The sequence below is a fragment of the Neurospora crassa genome, linkage group IV, assembly GCF_000182925.2.
Source record: "Neurospora crassa OR74A linkage group IV, whole genome shotgun sequence".
NCBI lineage: Eukaryota > Fungi > Ascomycota > Sordariomycetes > Sordariales > Sordariaceae > Neurospora > Neurospora crassa.
In genome coordinates, this window is record NC_026504.1 from 2,861,255 (window position 1) to 2,881,111 (window position 19,857).

At 53.0% G+C, this 19,857-nt stretch overlaps 5 protein-coding genes across 7 annotated transcripts; 2 read left to right on the forward strand and 3 right to left on the reverse strand.

Annotated features, from left to right (window-relative positions):
- Positions 1-1,036: 1,036 nt before the first annotated feature.
- NCU06338 lies at positions 1,037-7,828 on the forward strand. Of its 2 annotated transcripts, none has more exons than XM_011395868.1 (3): positions 1,037-1,631; positions 1,780-5,415; positions 5,471-7,828. In XM_011395868.1, exons 1-3 carry the CDS (start codon positions 1,359-1,361, stop codon positions 7,544-7,546), a joined length of 5,985 nt encoding a protein of 1,994 aa, XP_011394170.1. In that variant the 5' UTR covers positions 1,037-1,358; the 3' UTR covers positions 7,547-7,828. The 2 variants fall into 2 exon arrangements, with proteins under 2 accessions (XP_011394170.1, XP_011394171.1); XM_011395869.1 differs by having other exon boundaries at positions 1,037-1,600.
- A 68-nt stretch (positions 7,829-7,896) lies between these two features.
- On the reverse strand, positions 7,897-10,321 carry NCU06337 (hypothetical protein). The gene has a single exon (XM_957278.2). It carries the CDS (start codon positions 10,105-10,107, stop codon positions 8,014-8,016), a length of 2,094 nt encoding a protein of 697 aa, XP_962371.1. The 5' UTR covers positions 10,108-10,321; the 3' UTR covers positions 7,897-8,013.
- Positions 10,322-10,360: 39 nt separating this feature from the next.
- On the reverse strand, positions 10,361-13,055 carry NCU06336 (N2,N2-dimethylguanosine tRNA methyltransferase). The gene has a single exon (XM_957277.2). It carries the CDS (start codon positions 12,922-12,924, stop codon positions 10,774-10,776), a length of 2,151 nt encoding a protein of 716 aa, XP_962370.2. The 5' UTR covers positions 12,925-13,055; the 3' UTR covers positions 10,361-10,773.
- A 523-nt stretch (positions 13,056-13,578) lies between these two features.
- NCU06335 (hypothetical protein) lies at positions 13,579-15,153 on the forward strand. The gene is made up of 2 exons (XM_957276.2): positions 13,579-14,466; positions 14,553-15,153. Exons 1-2 carry the CDS (start codon positions 13,696-13,698, stop codon positions 14,775-14,777), a joined length of 996 nt encoding a protein of 331 aa, XP_962369.1. The 5' UTR covers positions 13,579-13,695; the 3' UTR covers positions 14,778-15,153.
- A 392-nt stretch (positions 15,154-15,545) lies between these two features.
- On the reverse strand, positions 15,546-19,046 carry NCU06334. 2 transcript variants are annotated; one of them, XM_011395867.1, is made up of 3 exons: positions 18,521-19,046; positions 17,652-18,464; positions 15,546-17,594 (listed from the first exon to the last, which is right to left on the reverse strand). In XM_011395867.1, the coding sequence occupies exons 1-3, from the start codon at positions 18,594-18,596 to the stop codon at positions 16,504-16,506; spliced, it is 1,980 nt and encodes a 659-aa protein (XP_011394169.1). In that variant the 5' UTR covers positions 18,597-19,046; the 3' UTR covers positions 15,546-16,503. The 2 variants fall into 2 exon arrangements, with proteins under 2 accessions (XP_011394169.1, XP_011394168.1); XM_011395866.1 differs by having other exon boundaries at positions 15,591-18,464; positions 18,521-18,834.
- Between the last annotated feature and the right edge of the window lie 811 nt (positions 19,047-19,857).

The window sequence follows — 19,857 nt, forward strand, 5'->3', positions numbered from 1 at the left end:
GAGCAGATTCGTAGCCCGTCACCCCGTCTCCCTCACTTGCGCCTCTTGTGCTCTTCTGTGACGGAGGGACACAACCACTCGCCGCGTTGTTTGTGAGACCTTGAGCGGGCTGCCATCAAATGGGAGCGGGAGAGAAAGTGGGAGTGAGAAGTTGGACGTGAACGTGTGAGAAGTGATGGGTAGGAAGAGCACGGATGAGCATGGATGATGCACCCGGGGAGAGAGATGAGAGCAACGACAACCCAGCTTGGGACAAGACGAGGCGACAGAGCCACAAGAAAAGGCGCCCTGGATACAAAGACGACCATCGGATCGTTTCAGTTTCTTTCATTCGTCTGGTGGGAAGCTGGAGGTCCCGCTAGACATGGCCAAAGTGTAGACGGTGATTTGCCGTCAGAGAATCAGACTCGAGTCTCGTTTCTTTGGTTGGGTGCAGTTTTGTTTGACCGTCATTGTCGGAACACGTTTGAGAGATGGGGCAGAAATTGACTTGGTCGATGGGAAGCAAGTGGCCGAGACATAATCATGGGTCAGCCATCCGAGCGACAAGAGTCAAGACCCGCGGACGTCGAGGCGACGAACAGTGTTTGTGGCTGGTGTAGTATGGATGTGTGGCTAGCTATGGAGCTCGTGGCTGACGCAGTAGATACGTACACAGTATGATGATTTATCTCCACGTGAGAATGCTCTCGCTAGCCACCTGTCAGCATTTTTCGCCAGGTGTGAATTGTCACTCCCTTCGGTGTGTTCGTCGCTTCGTTGTCTACCGCAGCGTGTCGCGCTACTGTCGCGCCAAGACATAGGTGGGACGGTGGGGACTTGGAACGAAATGCAAGGGAAGTTTATGCGCAACACGCAGCACAAGTTGCCGAGTGCTCGTCCCCAGCCGCTGGGCTGTTTACTTGTCCATCATCCACTGTAGCGACCACTGTCTCTCCTTCCTACCTATGGTACTGTCTGGCGTGCCCCCGTCTTGACTCGAGGGGTTCTGTGTAGGTAAACAATTTTGACGCGCCACCCCTCCATCCCTCCCTCCCTCCCTCCCTCCCGTCTCGCATTCAACCTTCCACTTCCTGCAAATCGTCCGCCTCCAGCCAGGAACCACGTCGGTCTTACTGCACACGCACCACATTGCAACCGCGTTCGTTCCGTTGTCACCTTGACTTTCTACATACGACACAAGTGAGAAGAAACCACCACCACCACCACCACCACCAGAGTCCCTTCGTTCTCCTCTGCTGTGGTAATCTCCAACTGGGGCCCCTCCTGGTCTTTCCCCCCCATCACCTCAGTAAACTCTTTTCGCCGCCCTGTCCGCCTGGTCCGGCACCGTCGCGGCAAATCCCATCGCGTTGTGAATGTGCACGCCTCTCCTGTTGTCGTCCTGGGACCAACCGTTGTTGCTGCGTCTTGGAGGCCGCAGACTCGCACAGCCGCTGTGCACTCTCGCCCTTAAACACTTTTCTGCAGCAACCACACCACCAACAACAACCACAACAACATCACTACTACTTCGGTCATCACGCCCAGTACCGCCAAGATGGACTCCGACGTTGAGTCCATGTTCGAGGGGGAGTCCGACGCCTATTCACCAGAGGTGGTACGTCATGATGTCTTCTGCTTATCATGCTGTGGGTTGGAACCGAGCCCCCCTTGCCGTTGTGCGATTTATGCCATTTACGCGCTGCTTGCTTTGTTCTGCTCTTGCTTGCTTTCCCCTGCCTGGGTCACTTAACTTTCTCGTCTTATGCTAACCGCTTCCTCTCTTCCGCAATATAGAAGCCCAAGGCCAAGAAACCCGCCGCCAAAAAGGCTGCCGCACCAAAGGCGCCCGCCGCAAAGAAGTTGACCCAGACCACTCTCACCGGCGCAAAGGCCGCTGGCAAGAAGCGACCAAAACCCGACAGCGAGGATGAGGACGGATCCTTTGGTAGCGACAAGGACGACGGCATGCTCGACAACACCCCTCCCAATGCCAAAAAGCAGAAGAAGGCGCCGGTCAAGAAAGCCGCCGGCAAGCCTCTGGCCGAAATCGAGAACGATAGTATGCAGATCGATAGTGTCGCTCCCGCCAAAAAGACGGGCGCTGCAAAGACGGCCACCGAAATGTACCAAAAACTTACTCAGCTCGAACATATCCTCAAGCGTCCCGACACCTACATTGGCTCCGTCGAGCGCTCCGAGCAAAAGATGTGGGTTTTCAACAAGGCTACCGGTCTCATGGAAAACCGCCAAATCTCCTTCGTTCCCGGTCTCTACAAGATTTTCGACGAGATTCTCGTCAACGCCGCCGATAACAGCCAGAGAGATAGCTCCATGACCTTCCTCAAAGTGACAATAAATCGCGAGTCTGGCGAAATCTCGGTCGAGAATAACGGCAAGGGCATTCCCGTAGAGATTCACGGCACCGAAAAATGCTACGTCCCCGAGCTCATCTTCGGTCATCTCCTGGCTGGTTCCAACTTCGATGACAACGAAAAGAAGACGGTCGGCGGTCGCAACGGTTACGGTGCCAAGCTCACAAACATCTTCAGCCGAGAATTCACGCTTGAGTGCCAGGATTCCGTCAACGGCAAGAGATACAAGCAGACATGGACCGACAACATGAGCAAGATGTCACCACCCAAAATCACCTCCAACAAGGCTGCTGATTTTGTACGCATCACTTTCCGCCCCGACTTCAGCAAGTTCGGCATGGCTGACGGGATCGACGATGACCTGGAAGCCTTGCTCTACCGACGTGTTTACGACATGGCAGGTACTGTTAGTGGTGTCAAGGTTTGGCTTAATGGTGAACACCTCAAGTTGAACTTCAAGACATACTGCGGGCTGTACGCCAAGGCCATTGCCAAGGAGCGTGACGAGGTAGCTGACGGCGAAGATGTCACTCCTGCCACAGTCATCTTTGAGCAGCAAAGGTCCGAGGGTAAACTATGGGAAGTGGGCTTTACGGTTTCGGATGGCTCATTCCAGCAAGTCTCGTTCGTCAACAATATTGCCACCACCTCTGGCGGCTCCCACGTCAATTACATTGCCGATCAGATCATCGAAGTCCTCATGAAGGAGCTGCAAAAGAAGAAGGGCAAGGGACACGGTCTCAAGACGGCAAACGTCAAGAACCAGTTCTTCATCTTCATCAACTGCCTGATTGACAACCCAGCCTTCAGCTCGCAGACAAAGGAGCAGTTGACGACCAAGCCCGCCAAATTCGGCAGCAAGTGCCAGCTTGGTGACCTGTTCCTCAAGAAAGTGCGACAATCGGAGGCCATTGACAACTTGTTGAGCTTTGCCGACAAGAAGCGAGACAAGGATTTGGCTAAGAACGATGGCAGCAAGCGAAAGCGTATCAGCAACGACAAGCTGATCGAGGCCAATTATGCTGGTGGAAGATATTCGCAAGAGTGTACCCTTATTCTCACCGAAGGTGATTCCGCCAGAGGTCTTGCTGTCGCTGGTCGTGCTATCTTGGATCCTAACCGTATCGGTGTCTTTCCCTTGCGTGGTAAGATGCTGAACGTCCGTGACGCCAGCGCTGATCAAATCTTGAAGAACAAGGAAGTCGAAAACATCAAGAAGTTCCTTGGCCTCAAACACGGAAAGGTCTACACCGATACGAAGGATTTGCGATACGGCCATCTGATGATCATGGCTGATCAGGATCTTGACGGTAGTCATATCAAGGGTCTTCTCATCAACTTTTTCGAGTGCCAGTTTCCATCACTCCTGCGCATTCCTAATTTCTTCCAGGAGTTCATCACGCCCGTTGTCAAGGTGTGGCAAGGTCCTAACCCGAAGAAGCCTCAAAGGCTACAGGGTTTCTTCACTCTGCCTCAGTACGAGGAGTGGAAGGAAGCACACAGGAACGAATTGCGCAGATGGAAGTACAAGTATCTCAAGGGTTTGGGTAGTTCGACAACAGACGACGCCCAGCTCTACTTCACCAACTTGAACAAGCATCTCAAAGAGTTCGATGTCATGACTAGAGAGGAATCCGAGATGTTCGAGTTGGCCTTCTCCAAGAAGAAGGCCGACGCTCGTAAAGAGTGGCTTGCCAAGTGCGAGCCGGGCACCTACCTCGACCATTCGACCGAGAAGATCTCCTACACTGATTTCGTTAATCGCGAACTCATTCTCTTCAGTATGGCAGACAACATTCGATCGATCCCGTCCATGGTGGATGGTCTGAAGCCCGGTCAACGCAAGGTTCTGTTCGGCTGTTTCAAGCAAAACCTCATTCACGATCAAAAGGTTGTCGAGTTGGCCGGTTATGTGTCCAAGGAGGCAGCCTACCACCACGGTGAACAGTCTCTGCAGCAAACGATTATTGGTCTGGCGCAGAACTTTGTCGGTTCAAACAACATCAACTGTCTCGAGCCTAGCGGTAACTTCGGTTCGCGTCTTTCCGGTGGTTCCGATGCTGCCAGCGCTCGTTACATCCACACGAGACTGTCTCCCTTGGCGCGAAAGATCTTTCACCCTCTCGATGAGCCCAATCTTGAATTCCAGTTCGACGATGGCAAACTGATTGAGCCCAAGGTCTATGCTCCCATTATTCCCATGGTTTTGGTTAACGGTGCAGATGGTATCGGTACCGGTTGGAGCACTTCCATTCCCAACTACCACCCTCTTGACATTGTCGAGAACTTGAAGCGTCGCATGGGCAGGGACTCATCTGGTGACGGGGAGGAGAAGCCCTTCGAACCCATGACTCCGTGGTTCCGTGGTTGGAAGGGCACTCCTGAGCCAGACGGACCCAACAGATTCAAGTTCAACGGTATCGTGGAGGTCAACCCTCAGAACCCCAATGAGGTTGATGTTACGGAGTTGCCCATTCGCATGTGGACCGATGATTTCAAGTCCAAGCTGGAAGAGATTATCCGTGGTGATAAGAGTCCTTCATGGATCAAGGACTACAAAGAGTACAACGACCACCAAACTGTCCACTTCATCATCGCCCTTGAGGAGAAGCACATGTCCTCGGCTCTTCGGGACGGTCTCATTGAAAAGTTCAAGCTTACCAAGACAGTGGCCACAACAAATCTAGTGGCCTTCGACACCCGTGGTAAAATCCACAAGTATGAGAACCCGCAAGAAATCATGGAGGAATACTACCACTACCGACTCAACCTGTACGGTGAGCGCAAGAAGCACTGGCTCAAGGTTTACCATGCAGACTACCGCAAGCTGCAGAATCAATACCGATTTATTTCGGAAATCATTGAGAACAAGCTCGTCGTTTCCAAAAAGAAGAAGTCGGTCCTTGTCCAGGAACTTCGTGAACGCAAGTACGAGGCCTTCCCTCCGAAATCAGATGGAAGGAATGTGAAGTCTCCTGATGAGGAGCTCGGTGCTGCGGACAACGAGGACGAGGAGGATGCCGTTGGCGGAGCCCGCGATTATGACTATCTCCTTTCGGTTTGTGATATCGAGCCTACTGATTATGTTGCCGGAAAGACTAACATGATGATAGATGCCCATTTGGTCGTTGACCTTTGAGCGCCTCGACAAGCTCAAGCAGCAGATTGCTGCAAAGAAGGCTGAGCACGATGAACTCGATGCACTCAGCGAAAAGGATCTGTGGTGCAGAGATCTCGATGCTTTCACCGCTGAGTGGGAAGAGCAGTTGAGGCTGGAAGATGAAGTCCGGAAAGAGATCAGGCAGAAGGGACGCCGTGTCTCGTACAAGGGCGGTGCTGTCTCCAGACTCAAGAAGTCCAGAGGTGCCAAGGATGACGAGGACTTCGACCCGGGTGCCAAGAAGGCCAAAGCCAAGGCAGCTCCCAAGGCTGAGACAATCAAGACACAGCAGCGTTTTCTAGAGAAGTTCTCTGGGATGGCGAAACCCAAGCCTAAGTCGACCGCTTTCACCGACGGAGCTGATGACCTCTCAGACGATGACTTCGACTTGTTGAACAAGAAGGCCCCGGCTGCAGCCAAAAAGAAGGATGAGGATGCGGAGCCCGTTACTACCATCGCCAGTGTGCGCGCCAAGCGTGCCACCGTAGCGAAGCCTAAGACTTATGCGCTCAGTGATGAAGATTCGGACGATGAGTTCTTGGACATCGCAAAGGTTACCACAACTTCTGAGAAAACGACCACGTCGGCTTCAGCTTCGGTTTCAGCGGCAGAACAATCTGAGCAACCTGTAGCAAAGCCCGCGAGGCGTGCTGCAGGAGCCAAGAAGCCTATCGTTGATGAGGATTCTGAATCCGATTTGGATGACTTCATTGACGACGAGTCCGAGGAAGAGGTGATTCCTAAGCCCACCACCAAGCGAGCCACCGCTGCCAAGAAGCCGGCCCTCGAAGATGAAGACTCCGATGTCGAGTTCCAGGACGCTCCTGAAGAGCCTATCCCGCCCACCCCCAAGCCGGAGGCCAAGAAGGCTACGGCCAAGAAGCCAATTGTAGTTGAAGACTCTGACGAAGACATGATGCTCAGCGAAGCAGAGAAGCCTGCGCACGCAGCTAAGCCCCCCACTAAGCGCGCTGCTGCTGTCAAGAAATCACCTGTTCTCGAAGATGATGACTTCGAGAGCGACGCTGATGACAAGATTTTGAGCGAGGCAGAAAAACCTGCGCCGGCTAAGGCCACCGCCAAGCGTGCGGCTGCTGCCAAGAAGTCACCTGTTCTTGAGGACGATGATCTTGAGAGCGACGGTGATGACAAGATGGTAAGCGAGGCTGAGAAACCCGCTCCGGCCAATCCCAGGAAGCGCGCGGCGGCCGCTAAGGCCAAGTCCTTCTTCATAGACGAAGAAGACTCCGAAAGCGAAGCTTCTGATGACGACGACATGCTTCTTGACGTCGGCTCCCTAGTCAAGGGTATAGGAGCCCCTGCCGCGACGAGCGAGGGCCCGAGGCTCAGCCTCTTTTCCATGTCTCGGCCAGAAGGCGAGGGTAGCGGTATCGGCCTGCCCAAAGTGAAGAGCAGGGCTTTCCACACCAAAGCTTTTCTCGACAACGATAGCCAGGATGACACCAACTACGAGGCTCTTGCCAAGTCGTCCCCGAGGAAGCATTCTAAGACCGGTGAGGCCGACGAGGGTTCGGAGGACGATTCCATCGGCAAGAAGGTCAACGCTGCCCCTGTAGTGGCCAAGAAGCGCGGTCGTCCTGCCGGCAGTAAAAACAAGGCCACCGACGACGACGCTGCTGCCCCGAAGCCCAAGCCCAAGGTCACCGCCAAGAAGGCTGCTGCTGCTGCTGCTGGAGAGACGGCCTCTGCCGTTCCGGCCAAGCTCAAGACGCTGGTCCATCTATCGCCTGCTGCTAAGGCTTATGCCAAGAAGAACCAGAAGGCAACGAAGCTCGCTAGTGACGACGAGGATGACCTTGATGGCGATGACGTCGTAATGAAGGATCCTGCGCCTGCTCCGGCTCGCAGCAGGCCTGGTCGCGCGGCCGCTGCTAGGAAGCCGATTGTCATTGATAGCGCAAGTGAGGATGATGATGACTCGTTTGGGGATATTGGCGTGAGCAGCAAGGCAAAGAAGGGTGGTAGGAAGGTGGCTGATGATGCTTTTGATATGGAAGATAGTGAGTAGACGGTTGTGGAGCAGAAAATGTGTGGTGATAACACGACGCTTTGCGGAAGTTGATGCATATAGAAATCGCTTGCTTAAAGCTGAGAAAGGCGGGTTTCCGTTGGTGTCTCTAATGATGACTCTGTTGTTCTTGTACATACGTGTATTTTCGTTTGGTTGGTTTGATGGGTAGGGTTGCTACATAGGGATGATCAAGATGGTTGGCATGGTCTACTGTTGCTGTAGCTGGTTCCGTAAATATACCACAGCTTCTGTTTGTTTTTGTTGCATAATACACTTGCCGTTTGATGTCTCTACTCACTCACTTGTCATTCATCACTTCTAGCTCCAAAGACTACGTGTAGGACAGCCATGACACAGGTAGGCTTCAGATGATTCATTCGCGAGGAAACGTGTCTATTCTATGGCTGTGTCAAGATCCCGTCATCTATGTCCTGATCCTCATCATTCCCAATAGCCGCCACCACTCACCACCTCCCAACGACTACCCCCATATCAACCAAAACCCTCAACTTCTCCCTCTCTTTCTCCCCTTTCCCACTCCCAATCCCCCCCTCTCTTTTTACTGTAACCCACCCGCCCTTCTCAACCTCCACAATAGTCCCATCCACACAGACCTTTCTCCATCTTTCATCCGTCTCATTAATCACCACTTTGATTTCTTCTACTTCTTCGTAGCCCACCACGTCCTTGAACTTTTCTTCTGGGTCGTTGATGTGCGCGCCATCACGATACGCAGCCATCATGATATCCATGGTTTGTTTTCCTCTGTTTTCAGCAGCTTCCGCTTCAGCTCCGGCTGCGCCTTCTTCTTCACCGAACCCAAAATGCACCAACCGCAATTGTCCATCCAACGGCCGCGAAGATGGCGAAATACAAAAGGTTTTTTCGAGGTTGGAGACAAGAGTGAGAAGGATGTAAGTTGAGTGGGCATCTTTGGGAAGAAGAGTGAATTCTCCTTGTTCACAAGAGGACCGACGAATAAACACCTCCGCATCATATAAATGCGACAACTTGAGTAATTCCCCGGCCGCCATACCGAACCGCTTGTCCCCGTGCACGCGGTAAGCAGGCGTGTCGGACTCGTACACTAGGGAGGCGTGGAATCCGTAGGAGAAGACGATGGCGCCTAGGAGGTGGGTGATTTCCGGCCGTTTCCTAATTGGAGGAGTACCAGAGCTCGTCGTGCTCGTAACGTCGAATAAGAGGTTATCTTTTGGTGAATCGTTACTGTCGGGAAGCACTTCCGGCTGACCGGAGATTAACTTTGCTCCTGGAGAAAATTCGGCGCGGAAAGTCGGGAGCGGAGCTGAGACGCCTCTCTTGAAGAGGGTGCGGAGGCCGAGGACTAGTGGTGATGGACCATCGGTGCCCTGGGGCTTGTAGAGAGGCTTGTGGAGGGAGTGAAAGAGGGCGTTGCCGGTGCCTAGGGGGAGGATGGCGAGGGTTGGGGTTGGAGATGGAGATGGTGATGAAGATGCATCGAGCTGATCATGGTCGAGCCCGTTGAGCAGGTCAATGATGCCGCCGTCGCCGGACAGGAGAATGATGGTCCTGCTTGGTTGTCGCTGTTGTCGTCCTTGAGCAGAGGAAGACGATGATGATACTAGTCCCCGAGCAAAATCCTTGACTGTGTCTGCGCTTTTGGTGAAGGTTATTTGATATGTTTTGCCTGACCTGGCTTTTCGCCCTTCATTGTCGTCGTGATCATCACCCTCAACCACATCGCCAACAGCCTCAAACCCAAATCCCTCCTCCAAAAGCGGCTTCAAGACGCCGTCATAGAAGCTCGCCGCCAGCCCCAACCCCGACCGTGTCGAGACAATCACATGCAACTCGTCAACCCCAGCCAAGTGCTGCGGCGCCTTCTCAACCAGGAACTCCCGCGTCAAGTCTTCTGAACGCAGGCTTTGCGCATATGAGATGGATAGCTTGAAGGGCGATAGTTTCTTCGTCTTTCTATGATCATCGGCCTTTCCATTGATGACCTTGGCCTTCTTGATCTTCTCTCCGTCCTCGGAAGCGCTCTCGTCGGAAGACTTGGCGGCAGCAGCGGCGGCAGAAGATGGCTCCTCTTCGATGAGCGAGTAAATGCGATAACCGCCATTGCCGCTTTTGAGCATGAAGACGATTTGATTGGGATTTACGGCGCTTCCCGAGTTCTCGATATCCCCGACGCCATTGTGAGCGGAAGTTTGGATGAGGTCACCGGTCCTTTGACTGAGATGTATGTGGTCTGATACTGGTGTGAATGTCTTTTGAGCGGGCGACACGGCGGTAGTGGCGGCGGCGGTCATATTGACGCTATCGCGGGGCTGCTCCTCACTATTCTTGGTGGTGTTGCGGGGTAATTTTTCTTGCGGTTGTGTCCTCTTTCTTTCACCAACCCTTTCGTCCGGTTGACTTTCGGGCGTTGCCTTTTGTCCGTTCGAACAAGACCTCTCTGAAGGAGCAGCTGATTTGAAATCAGATCGACTATTGCTCTGATCTTGTTTGGTGACAGAGGTGGAGCCCTTTGGTCGACGACCAAGTGAGACAATCTTCTTGAGCCAGGACGGCATCTCGATCGAGCAAGAGAAGGCAAGAAGAACAAAGCAGACGGAAGGATGTTAGCTTTCGATCAGCAATCGACGCTTAGAATGAATTAATATGGTTGACTTCCTCCTGTTGCGGTGTCAGACAAGGATAGCTCCAGATGTAGATGTTCGGATCAGCGGCCGCCTTATTGACCGAACCTGGAAGGGAAACTGGAATGCAGTAGAGATGCGTAGTCATTGCTCGCTACCAAGTGTGTATATGGAGTTACACCAGATCCATTTTATGATATTACTTGCTATCTGCTATGTACAAAGCCAGCCGCCGAATTGCGTCATCACCAACCCCCCGTTGCTATCGGCGGGCAGGACGGCGCCGACCGAACCGAGTGGGCCACCTACTCGGCATCAATCCCCGACCCTATAACACGGCGCGGTGATCGTAGTCAATCGCACAATAGATCGGGTACCAAAAGACAAACCAAGCCTAGCTCTTTGAGCCTAGGTTCGGACTTTGAATCCTTTTTAGGATCGCACCTCATCATGAGTCAATTGCTGCCTATCGGACCAAGCTTCTTACTGGCTGTCGGATCACTTTATCCTCGGACTCCAGCATCCTTTTCGCACCATCTGGACAAGCGAGCTCGCTCCTGATTGAAACCTAACAACACGGATGCTCGTATCTGAACCTCATCAATCCTTGCGATGGTGAGAAGGCACTTTTCCTACTGCCCTGTTCAGAGGACCCCAGTTTTCTCTTGGGTTTGCCTGATACCGGACCAACTTGACAGTCTTGTCGTCCCGACCAAGCTGCTCATCAAATACCACCTCGGGCATCTTCTCTCCCTCCGCTTGTTCGCTCTGCTGCTCCTTTGGAGCCTCAGCACCATCTGCCTGCTCCGCTTGCTCCTCCTGCTTCTTCTTCTCACCGAGACGTAGCAGCCTGTATCCAGGCGTACCTGGCTTGATGTTGTCCTCCTTCACGGGTGCCTTCTGACGGATCCACTCCCTGAATACATGCCAAATGATAGACCATGGTGCATCTGTCTTCATGCTACCTGGCTTACAATGACTCCTTGTAACCCGGTACCCGAGACCGCGCAGCGCGCCCTTAAGCGGTGCCTCTGGTGGGCAGGAGCATTTGAGGATGCCGGATATGGTAGCGGGGTGGAAGTAGAATGGGTAGGGATCAATAGCCGCGAGCTCAGCCTCCTTGAAGGCAGGGTCTGGCTTCTTGCCGGCCTGGATTGCCTCCTCCTTGGCCTTCTCCGCCTCTTGTTCCTCGGGGGTCAACAGAATTTCTTCAAGTGCCGTCTGCAGCATGCCCCTTATCCTTGGGGTCGTTCCGTAAACATCTGTGGGCGCCTCATCGAGTTCGCCGAGGACGCGCTTGATGAAATCGGGCGAGTGAATGCGGCCACCGTACATCGGACCAGCCATGTGCATTGTGGAACCGCAGTGCTCACAGCCCTTATCAACCGAAGGTCCTTGGGCAAACGTGTGCTTGTAGAAGACACCGGAGCCCTTCTTGTTCGGAGAGGCCTTGTTTCTCATCAGGAGCTGTGTTGACCAAGCTCCGCAGCCGCTATCGCAGTTGTAAACCATCATGTTCTTGCCTCCCTGGAACTTGACAGCAGCAGGAGATTTCTTGACGCGGACGAAGACTCGAATGTAGAAGTCGATGGAAAGGGACAGAAGTGGCTCGATGGTGAGACCGTATTTCGCAGCTGCCGTCTGAATAGAGTAGAGAATGAGTCTAATACCGACTTCATGAGAGAACCATGCCTTGACAGGGACACCGCCGTACAAGGAGTAGCACTTTTCTGGGTATCCGTTGGAGGCCCACACACCGGAATCAGTGCAGGTAACGCAGAGCAAACCACCATCATCGCGGACGGACTGGACGGCAGCATCCAAGAAGGGAGCAGCGGTGCCGTAGGGATCGAGATCGACAACATCGTACTTTTCGCTAATGGTGGGCTTGCCCTTGGGATCCTTAGAGCGAAGCTCTTTTGCAATCAGGGTGTACATGTGGGCCAACGCATCGTCGTGGCAAACGTTGACCTTGTCTTCGAGGCGGTTGTGCTTCACATTGAGCTTAATCGATTCGACAGCGGTCGCGAGGAGATCGTTCGCCGTTACTGAGGTGAGGAACGGGATCTCGTGGGCATACCTGAGGGCACGAAGGCCACTGGCTGATAGCGCATCGAGGACGGTAAATGGCGGCTGCTTTCCCTTTTTGGCTTCACCATTCGTCGCCTCTTTGTCGCCCTGCTCGACGGGCACGTCGGTCTCTTGTTCTGTGACGTCCTTAGCCGCTTCTCCATTTTGCTGCACTGTTTCGGCCGACGTAGCATCAGTCGCGGGTTCGGTGGTCGCCTTCTCGCCGTCTGCCCCCTTTTGGGCCTTGTTCGGTTGCTGGTCCTGCTTCTGTGCCTGTCGCTTTCTTTTCTTCTCGATGATCTTCTCGAGCTTGGAGTGGCTGGCTTGCTTCTGCTGGACCGCTTCCTTGCCGTAGGCCTTGATGGCAAGGACGGTCAAGTCTCTGTTGTACTGCTGGATGGGGTTGTAGAAGACCTGTCGGACAGCCTGGTCGGGCCTGAGGTTCTCCTTGTCTTCTTCGGACGGTTCCGGGACGAGAATGTGCGCGAGGCCTTCTTTGACTGTGACGTAGCGCTTGCCCTCGTGGGCAATGACCTGCTTGTCGGCGGGCGGCGCCGTGATGTCCTTGGCTTCGGAAGCCATTGCGCGGAAGTTAGTGAGGGGAAGGACCTTTTGGTGGGCTGGTCTGATCAAGCGGGTAAATATGCGCCGGAAAGATGTGGCAGCAAAAAGGGCGCGCATATAGAAGGGTGCAGGCGCGTGTTGACGACTTGATCAGTCGAGGCGCAAATTGGTCTTCGAGTTCACTGCAGAGCAGAGAATCAGAAGGCAGTCACGACCCTTGTTGATCACTCCGCGAAACAACATTTTTGTGGAGAACAGTGAATGGCAGAAAACACTATAGACCCACTCCAGCCAGGAATCGAGGTTCTGCCCTCGGGCGGTGAGAGTACATAAGTACAACGTACCCTTGTTCAAGGCCCCTCCCCCTTTTTCCCTCGTTCCTTTTTCATCCAAAAGTAAACAAGCCAAGAGACATATGGATCTTGTGAATAGCTTCAAGTTGCGTCTCATGTGCATTCGCGGGACCAAGAGACACTGTTAAAAAATCAGATTCCATTGGCACTTGTCATCTCTACCATATTGCAGATTTGTAAGAGCAAAGTGCTCTCATCTCCATCTGCATTGATACCACTTCCCTTTCAGTGCTCTCTCCCTCGTTCCTTCCGTGTCGTGGTTGCAGCCTGCCCAAGATGGGGTGCTCCTTCTCTTCTCAGACCATTTTCCGAGTAAGACATTTCCTGTGATCAATGCTTTGGAGTCGTGAGACAAATTCGTCCATTTCTCTCCCCTTACTTGATGTTCAACACAGGCTGTTTAAGTTCGTCATTCATCGGTCTTGTTGGTGTGCCCTTTTTGGTGTCTTGGAGTCGGAGTGCCAGACACTCCATTTTGCCAAATCACCCAAACAGGTTATCACAAATCTTTTCGTCTGCCAGAAGAACTGCCACAATGGCCAGCCCCAAGCATCAAAATCGTGACTTCAATATCCCTCAGATTCCGCCCCAGTCCCCCCAGTCCGAAGCCTTTGGTGTTGAGAGCATCATATACAAGTCCGACCGGCCGTCCAGCATTCCCATCCCGACCACCAATGCCGGTGCAAATACCAATCATGGCAACCGTGCTCCCTCAAACCCGAATCGACCTCCCAGCCGTCCATTCTCAGCCTCCACTGCTCCCCACATGAACAACACGGCAAACACCAGTACCTTTGTCGCCAACAAGAACGACCAGCAACCCTTCTCGTCAAGCTCTCCTCGCCCCATCTCCACCCCCTTCCGTACCGCAAGTCATCCCAAACTCCGTTTCTTGACGCCATCGGAATGGGCCCGCATCGCTCGCAGCATCGGCGGTATCGCGGACCCTTCTTCCGAGTCACACAACGTTGTCCATCCCACCTGCTGGTACTGGCCGCCCCGGGGTATGCCCGAGGGGCTTTACAGGGATGTCATTTACCAACGGACCCGGTACCTGTACTCGTACCACATCTTCAGCATCATGCGCTGGGTGTTGATGATCCTGCAGATTGTGTTAGGAGCGGTCCTGACGGCTCTGGGCGCATGGGGAGGCAGCGAAGGCGTCGGAACAGGGACGCCAATCACGATCCTGGCGGCTGTAAACACCACTGTCGCTGGGCTGTTGGCGCTCATGCATAATAGTGGGCTGCCGGACCGATTGAGGCTGAACAAGGTTGAGTTTGAGCAGGTGGCGGATCATCTCAAGGTTCGTTTCTTCCACCTAGTCTAGTTTTACGTCACTTGGGATGTATTATGTTGATGGGTACTAATCAACCGACCTGTTGTAAACAGGAAGTCCTCGATACGGGCATTGTCGAAGTCGGTCAAGGAGTGGACGACCTCCTCAACAGTTGCTTCTCGCGGTATTACACGGCCAAGGCTACCGTGTGGGCCAACATGCCTGATGCGTATACGTCGTCGTCTGCTGCCAGTAGGGATAAACCGCAGCTGATTTGCCCAGATCCGACCATCCACCTTCTTGTGAACCACGGAAAAGAATCCACACAAAGAGAATGAAGGCTCTAGTTTCAGTCTTTCGTGAAGCCGCATGGTTGGGCTGTGAGAACATGTGTTAGGGGAGTCTGGCCGTTGAGAAACATGGTGGAGGGGTGTTTGAGAAGTCAAGTCTTTTTACGTATAGCAGTTGTCATCTTTTGAGTTGGTCATCTGGTCAAGTATGAACATGTAAGGGGCTCCATTTTCTGGTGGACAGGAGGTAATGATGCCTGTATGAGGTGGACATGGAAGTTGATATGGAAACGCTTGTGGTACAACTCTTTTACAACGGATAATCCTGCCAACCTTGAACAATCAGCAACATATATGGCATATCTTCTGCTTTCAAGTCGAAGATAAGATCATCTCTTTGTGAGATGGCTAATCCTAAACTTCACTGCCTCTCCTATCCGTCAGCTGTTTCTTCCATCCCATCTCATTCCCCGAAAGCCGCCTACCCGTTCCTTCATTTCGATTCGGAACTCAATCCCCCAAGCAACGCCCAGAGCACATAAGCTCCTATTCCATAACTTGCTCCCAACACCCCCCCCCCCCCCCCCCCCCCCCCCCCCCCCCCGCCAACGACCTGTTCGACTCTGGTCAGATAGCATAATTAGTAGTGCCATCCCAGCTCTGAATCTCCGACCCTGTCCGACTTCGAGTTCGATTATCGGCGTTGAATGATGCACGTGGACACAATCATTGTAGGCCTGCCGCCGTGTCTCGATATGCACTTTGGCTTAGTCGGCGACACGCCTCTCTTGCAAAACAAATTGTCATGTTGATCTACAATTATTTAGTGGATGCTAGCTAGAATTCACGATTATGACTAAAGTTTTAGTGAAATACTGGCATTATTTACATTATATAAGGATGTGTGTTTTGCTTTTGTATAGTTATTTACTGAGCGTCGGCCGGTCTGGTATCATAAAATGCAATGGACAGGAAGGGGCCGTTTACCTCCAATTCCCTGTTTCTGTCCAAACCCTGTTTCCCTAGTCACCCGCCCGCCTTCCATGGTATTATCCTCTTGGAAACCCTAATTTTTGCATCCCTTGCCATTGCCTCGCCCACCCTGCTACTCAATTCTCTGAGATCGATTAACACCGCCTAGAGTGACGTGCCACAAAGTAGGGATCCCAGCCCCTACTATCCGTCACGGTGTTGCCCGGCTGGTGTTGGTTTACACCCCTCCTTCCGAGCTCGGCCTCCCCATAACTCCTCCCCACTTCCGTTTTGTATACGCCGGGCTTCAGAAAATGGAAAACCAGACGTATACACTATATCCGGCCGAACCCGTCCCGTCTAAATCCAACGCCCATCGACCAGATTGACTTTCCCATTTGCCTTCCCAGCAATCTCCGTTGCGTAAGTCCACTTTCATGCCGATCATTGCCGATTCATCCGTCCGTCCGGTCATGGATAGCGAAAAGTACGCCATCGTCACCCACGTGTCAGATCCGATTGAACGGATCGTGCTCCTTTCCGCTCCTTTCCTCTGCGCCAAAAGGTTAAGTAATGAATTAAGCAAAGTACCGCCTCTTCTCCAAAGGAGGATAAAAACCATCGTTACCAGTGAGCTGGTTGGTAACCTATCATCAAGATGGCACAACAGCTGATTAACCATGCCCAGCGGACTGCCAAGCGTGAAAATGATAATTTGATGATGTCCTCCCAAAAAAGACCAAAAGAAAAGGTAAGAATGAGGAACGGGTTTAGCGATTCGTTTCGTTCGTTATTCGCACTCTCAAAACGCGACACCCACGCTCTGCGGCCGGTGTCCATTCCTGTGCTCGGGTATCTTCAGTCCCGTAACCGTCACACATGTTCCAGTATCTCCTGCTCTTTCACCTTCACCAGCTTCTGCACCTGCACCCTTCGAACTGCTGCCATTAACTGCTCTTTCCCCTCCCCCTTGCACTTCGATTTTGGGTGCAGTAGCAGTAGATTGTGCACCAAAAGCAGCAGAAACAGCGAAATTAGCCTCATCAGCACTCAGCACCGGAGTCTGCTGCTTGGGCGTTTGTCCGGGCGTCTGGCGCACTGGACTGCTGCCTAGCGACCAAGTGGTGGTGGGCACTTCTTCTTCTTCGGATCGCCATGAGGAGGGGGAGCATGTGGAGGCTGTGTCGCTGTAGGTGTTGTTGTTCATGTAATTCATACTCGCACCCTGCTGTCGTTGCTGTTGCTGGTTGCCCTGCGACGGAGTGAAGCACTGATAATATCCTTCGTTCTGCTTAATCGGCCTCGGAACGTTGGTGACCGAATCTTTGCTTATGCTGTCCTGTCGTTTTCTGTAGCTGTCGTATGCGTCAGGGAGATTGCTGTTGGAGTAGTTGGACCCTGTAGCACCACCGCCCGGAAAGAGCCAGTTGGAGACGCGGGAAAAGGATTTCTTCTTTCGGAGGGGTGGGCGGAGAACGAGAGGGAGCGGAGGAGCGAGGGTACGATCGAATTCCGAGGTGATGATTCTTTGTGGCGGAGGGACGGGCTTGGAGATTCGGGTGCGAGACTCGTTGGCGCTTGCTTTTACCGTCGAGGTGGAAGGTGATTTCCGGTGTCCATTGACTCCGTGGTCGGATCCAGCTTGTCCGTACCAGTGGTGAGTAAAGTTGATCATGGGTGGGTGGGAGTTGAACGCTGCCGCTGCCAGAGCGAGTGTAGTTCTGTCCGGCGTGGCACTTGCGGCCTTCAGATCGGAGAAAGCTCCCGGGCCCTGGTGTTGACTGCTTGAGGGCGCAGTTTTCGGTCTACGCTCGTCGTAGCTGAGACGTTCGGCGAACGATGGAGCAGCAGCTGGGATAGCAGGAATATCGAACGCGGGCATGGACTCACTCGCTGTATCGTTTGCGTTAGTTGATCTGGATAGACATTGGGGTACCATGATGATCATACCACTACAGCCGGCAGGAGTACCGGGCATGCTGCCCTTATATACACTTTGCCGCTCAACAAGCTCATCAAGTTCGGCCTGCAACTTGTCCTTCTCGAGCATCGCACTTGCTATCCTTTCCACCATGATCTCGGTGCTGGGTGCAGTATAAGCACGGGCTCTGGACTTGGTCGGAATTCTTGGTGGGAACTGGCTATTGGTCGACGATTGTTGGACCTGTCCAACTGCACGACGTGGAAGATGGAACGAGGTTGGATAATCCACATTATTGCAACCCATGGTTGCACTGCTAATGTCCCATTGCGTAATGTTGCTGTCTTCTGCAATGTGTGCTGGCGGCGGAGGAGTGATACGGCTTGTGGTCTCATTCTCGTCGGCGGCATAGTCAGGTAGTAACGGCGAGGCTCGAATGCTTAGCTCGAGGGGGTGAAACGACGGCGGCCTTGACCTTTTCGCTCGCTGGTGCTGCTCCTCTTGTTGTAGCTGTGGTTGCGGTAGTAGGCATTGTTGTGAAGGGTGGTCACTAGGAGTAGGGTACTGAAAAGACTCGGAATGTACATGGCGAAAGTTCGTGGGGGCTGATATGTGCGGCCGGTGTCGTGGGCGAGATGAAGATCTCGACAACCACCTTCCCCTGGACCTAGAGACGGAGCCGCCACGTGAGGACCTAACGCCTTTGATAGACCTCGACCTTCCCCTCTGACGCTCATGTGTCGGTTCGAATGTCCTTTCATTTGAGAATACCGGTTCGGCATACGGAGGCGGACTGAATGTAGGTCGCTGATCCCTCGTGATGACAATGGATTTCTCAGAGTCTGAAGCAAATAAAAATCAGTAAAGTTTGATATATGATTTTGGTATCCTGACGTACTGGAGTTGGACTTGTTCCCCCGTCCAAAACATGAGTTTATGGAACGCATCCATGAGGCGCAGGTGTCTGAAAGCATGCTGCCCAGCGTGCTCGTTGCTATTATCTAGTAGCGTGGGTGAAGATTATGATAATGAAGGATGGCGGTTAGAGTGTTCAGAGTAAACGATTGGGACGATGTCGAAAGGGTGTATAAGCCATTGAAGCATCAGAAAGGGCGAATGAAGAGACCGACGACCAGCGACCAGCGACCCAAGAAACGTCAACAAAGGAAAGAAGACAACAAACTAGGGCAGCAGCATAACGGTGCAGAAGGGGGGGAAAAGGGATAGTAAGAGAGCTCCAGCGCGAACGGCGGAGTATCTCATCTTTATCACGGAATTGGGTGAGAGTGAGGGTGTGGCATACAGCAACTGCATATGTATAAGTACTCTTACTTGCACCAGCACACGCAGTGGCCCGGGGAAGATGACATATGGATCACCGCACCCACTCATCATCCACCCGTCCATGCCGTAGCATACTAATGCTCCATGATGCACTGTGGTGGTCGAGGTGCCTTTGCTGGCATTTGCCAGTTGCACTCTCTCACTTCACTTGCTTATCACTCACTACCCACACACCCAGACATCCTGGGAGGAGCCGGCTCGTGGCTGGAATAGTAGCCGGAATACTTCCACTTGGCTGAGATGAGGAAAATTACAGCGTGCCATCTTCAGTCGATGGCTTGGGAGTGCGGGAGGCGCTGACGGTTCAAGACTCGATGTGATAGGCTGTTGGGTGTTCCCAATTGGCGCTTACAGAACTGGGGTCGTGATGATGTAGCGGATGGCGGCGCTACTTCTGGCTACACACCAGGGGGGACTCGTCCACCAGTGGCGTGCCTCCAAAGCTGCCGCACCCAAGGACAGTGTCTCAGATGTTTCTTGGATACTGCGCATCCCATTCACCACTCGTGACGACGGCATTTGCCACAGGATTCCCCGAGAGGTAACGATGTATTCCACTTGGTCATGTGCAGCAAGACTGAGAGGGTTGGAGGGAGAACAAAGCGTGCACCGGCCGCTGACTTGGCGTTGGCGGCGGGATGGGGGACATCACCACATGTTGAATCCGACCCATCGTTTACTGTAGGTGTCGATGTAAGCCTTCTGACACTGACACATTGTCGTTGTCTTCTTCTTTGTTCGCGAAGGCCTCGAAACAAACATGGCTAAAATAGGCAGCAGAAGAAAGCTAGAGGACATTGTTGGTGAAACAGTTTCTTTTGTTTTTTTTTGTTTTTTTAGAAAAGGGAAGCGTTTCTCAAGGGAACTCCAAACCCACTGGAAGTGGTACCG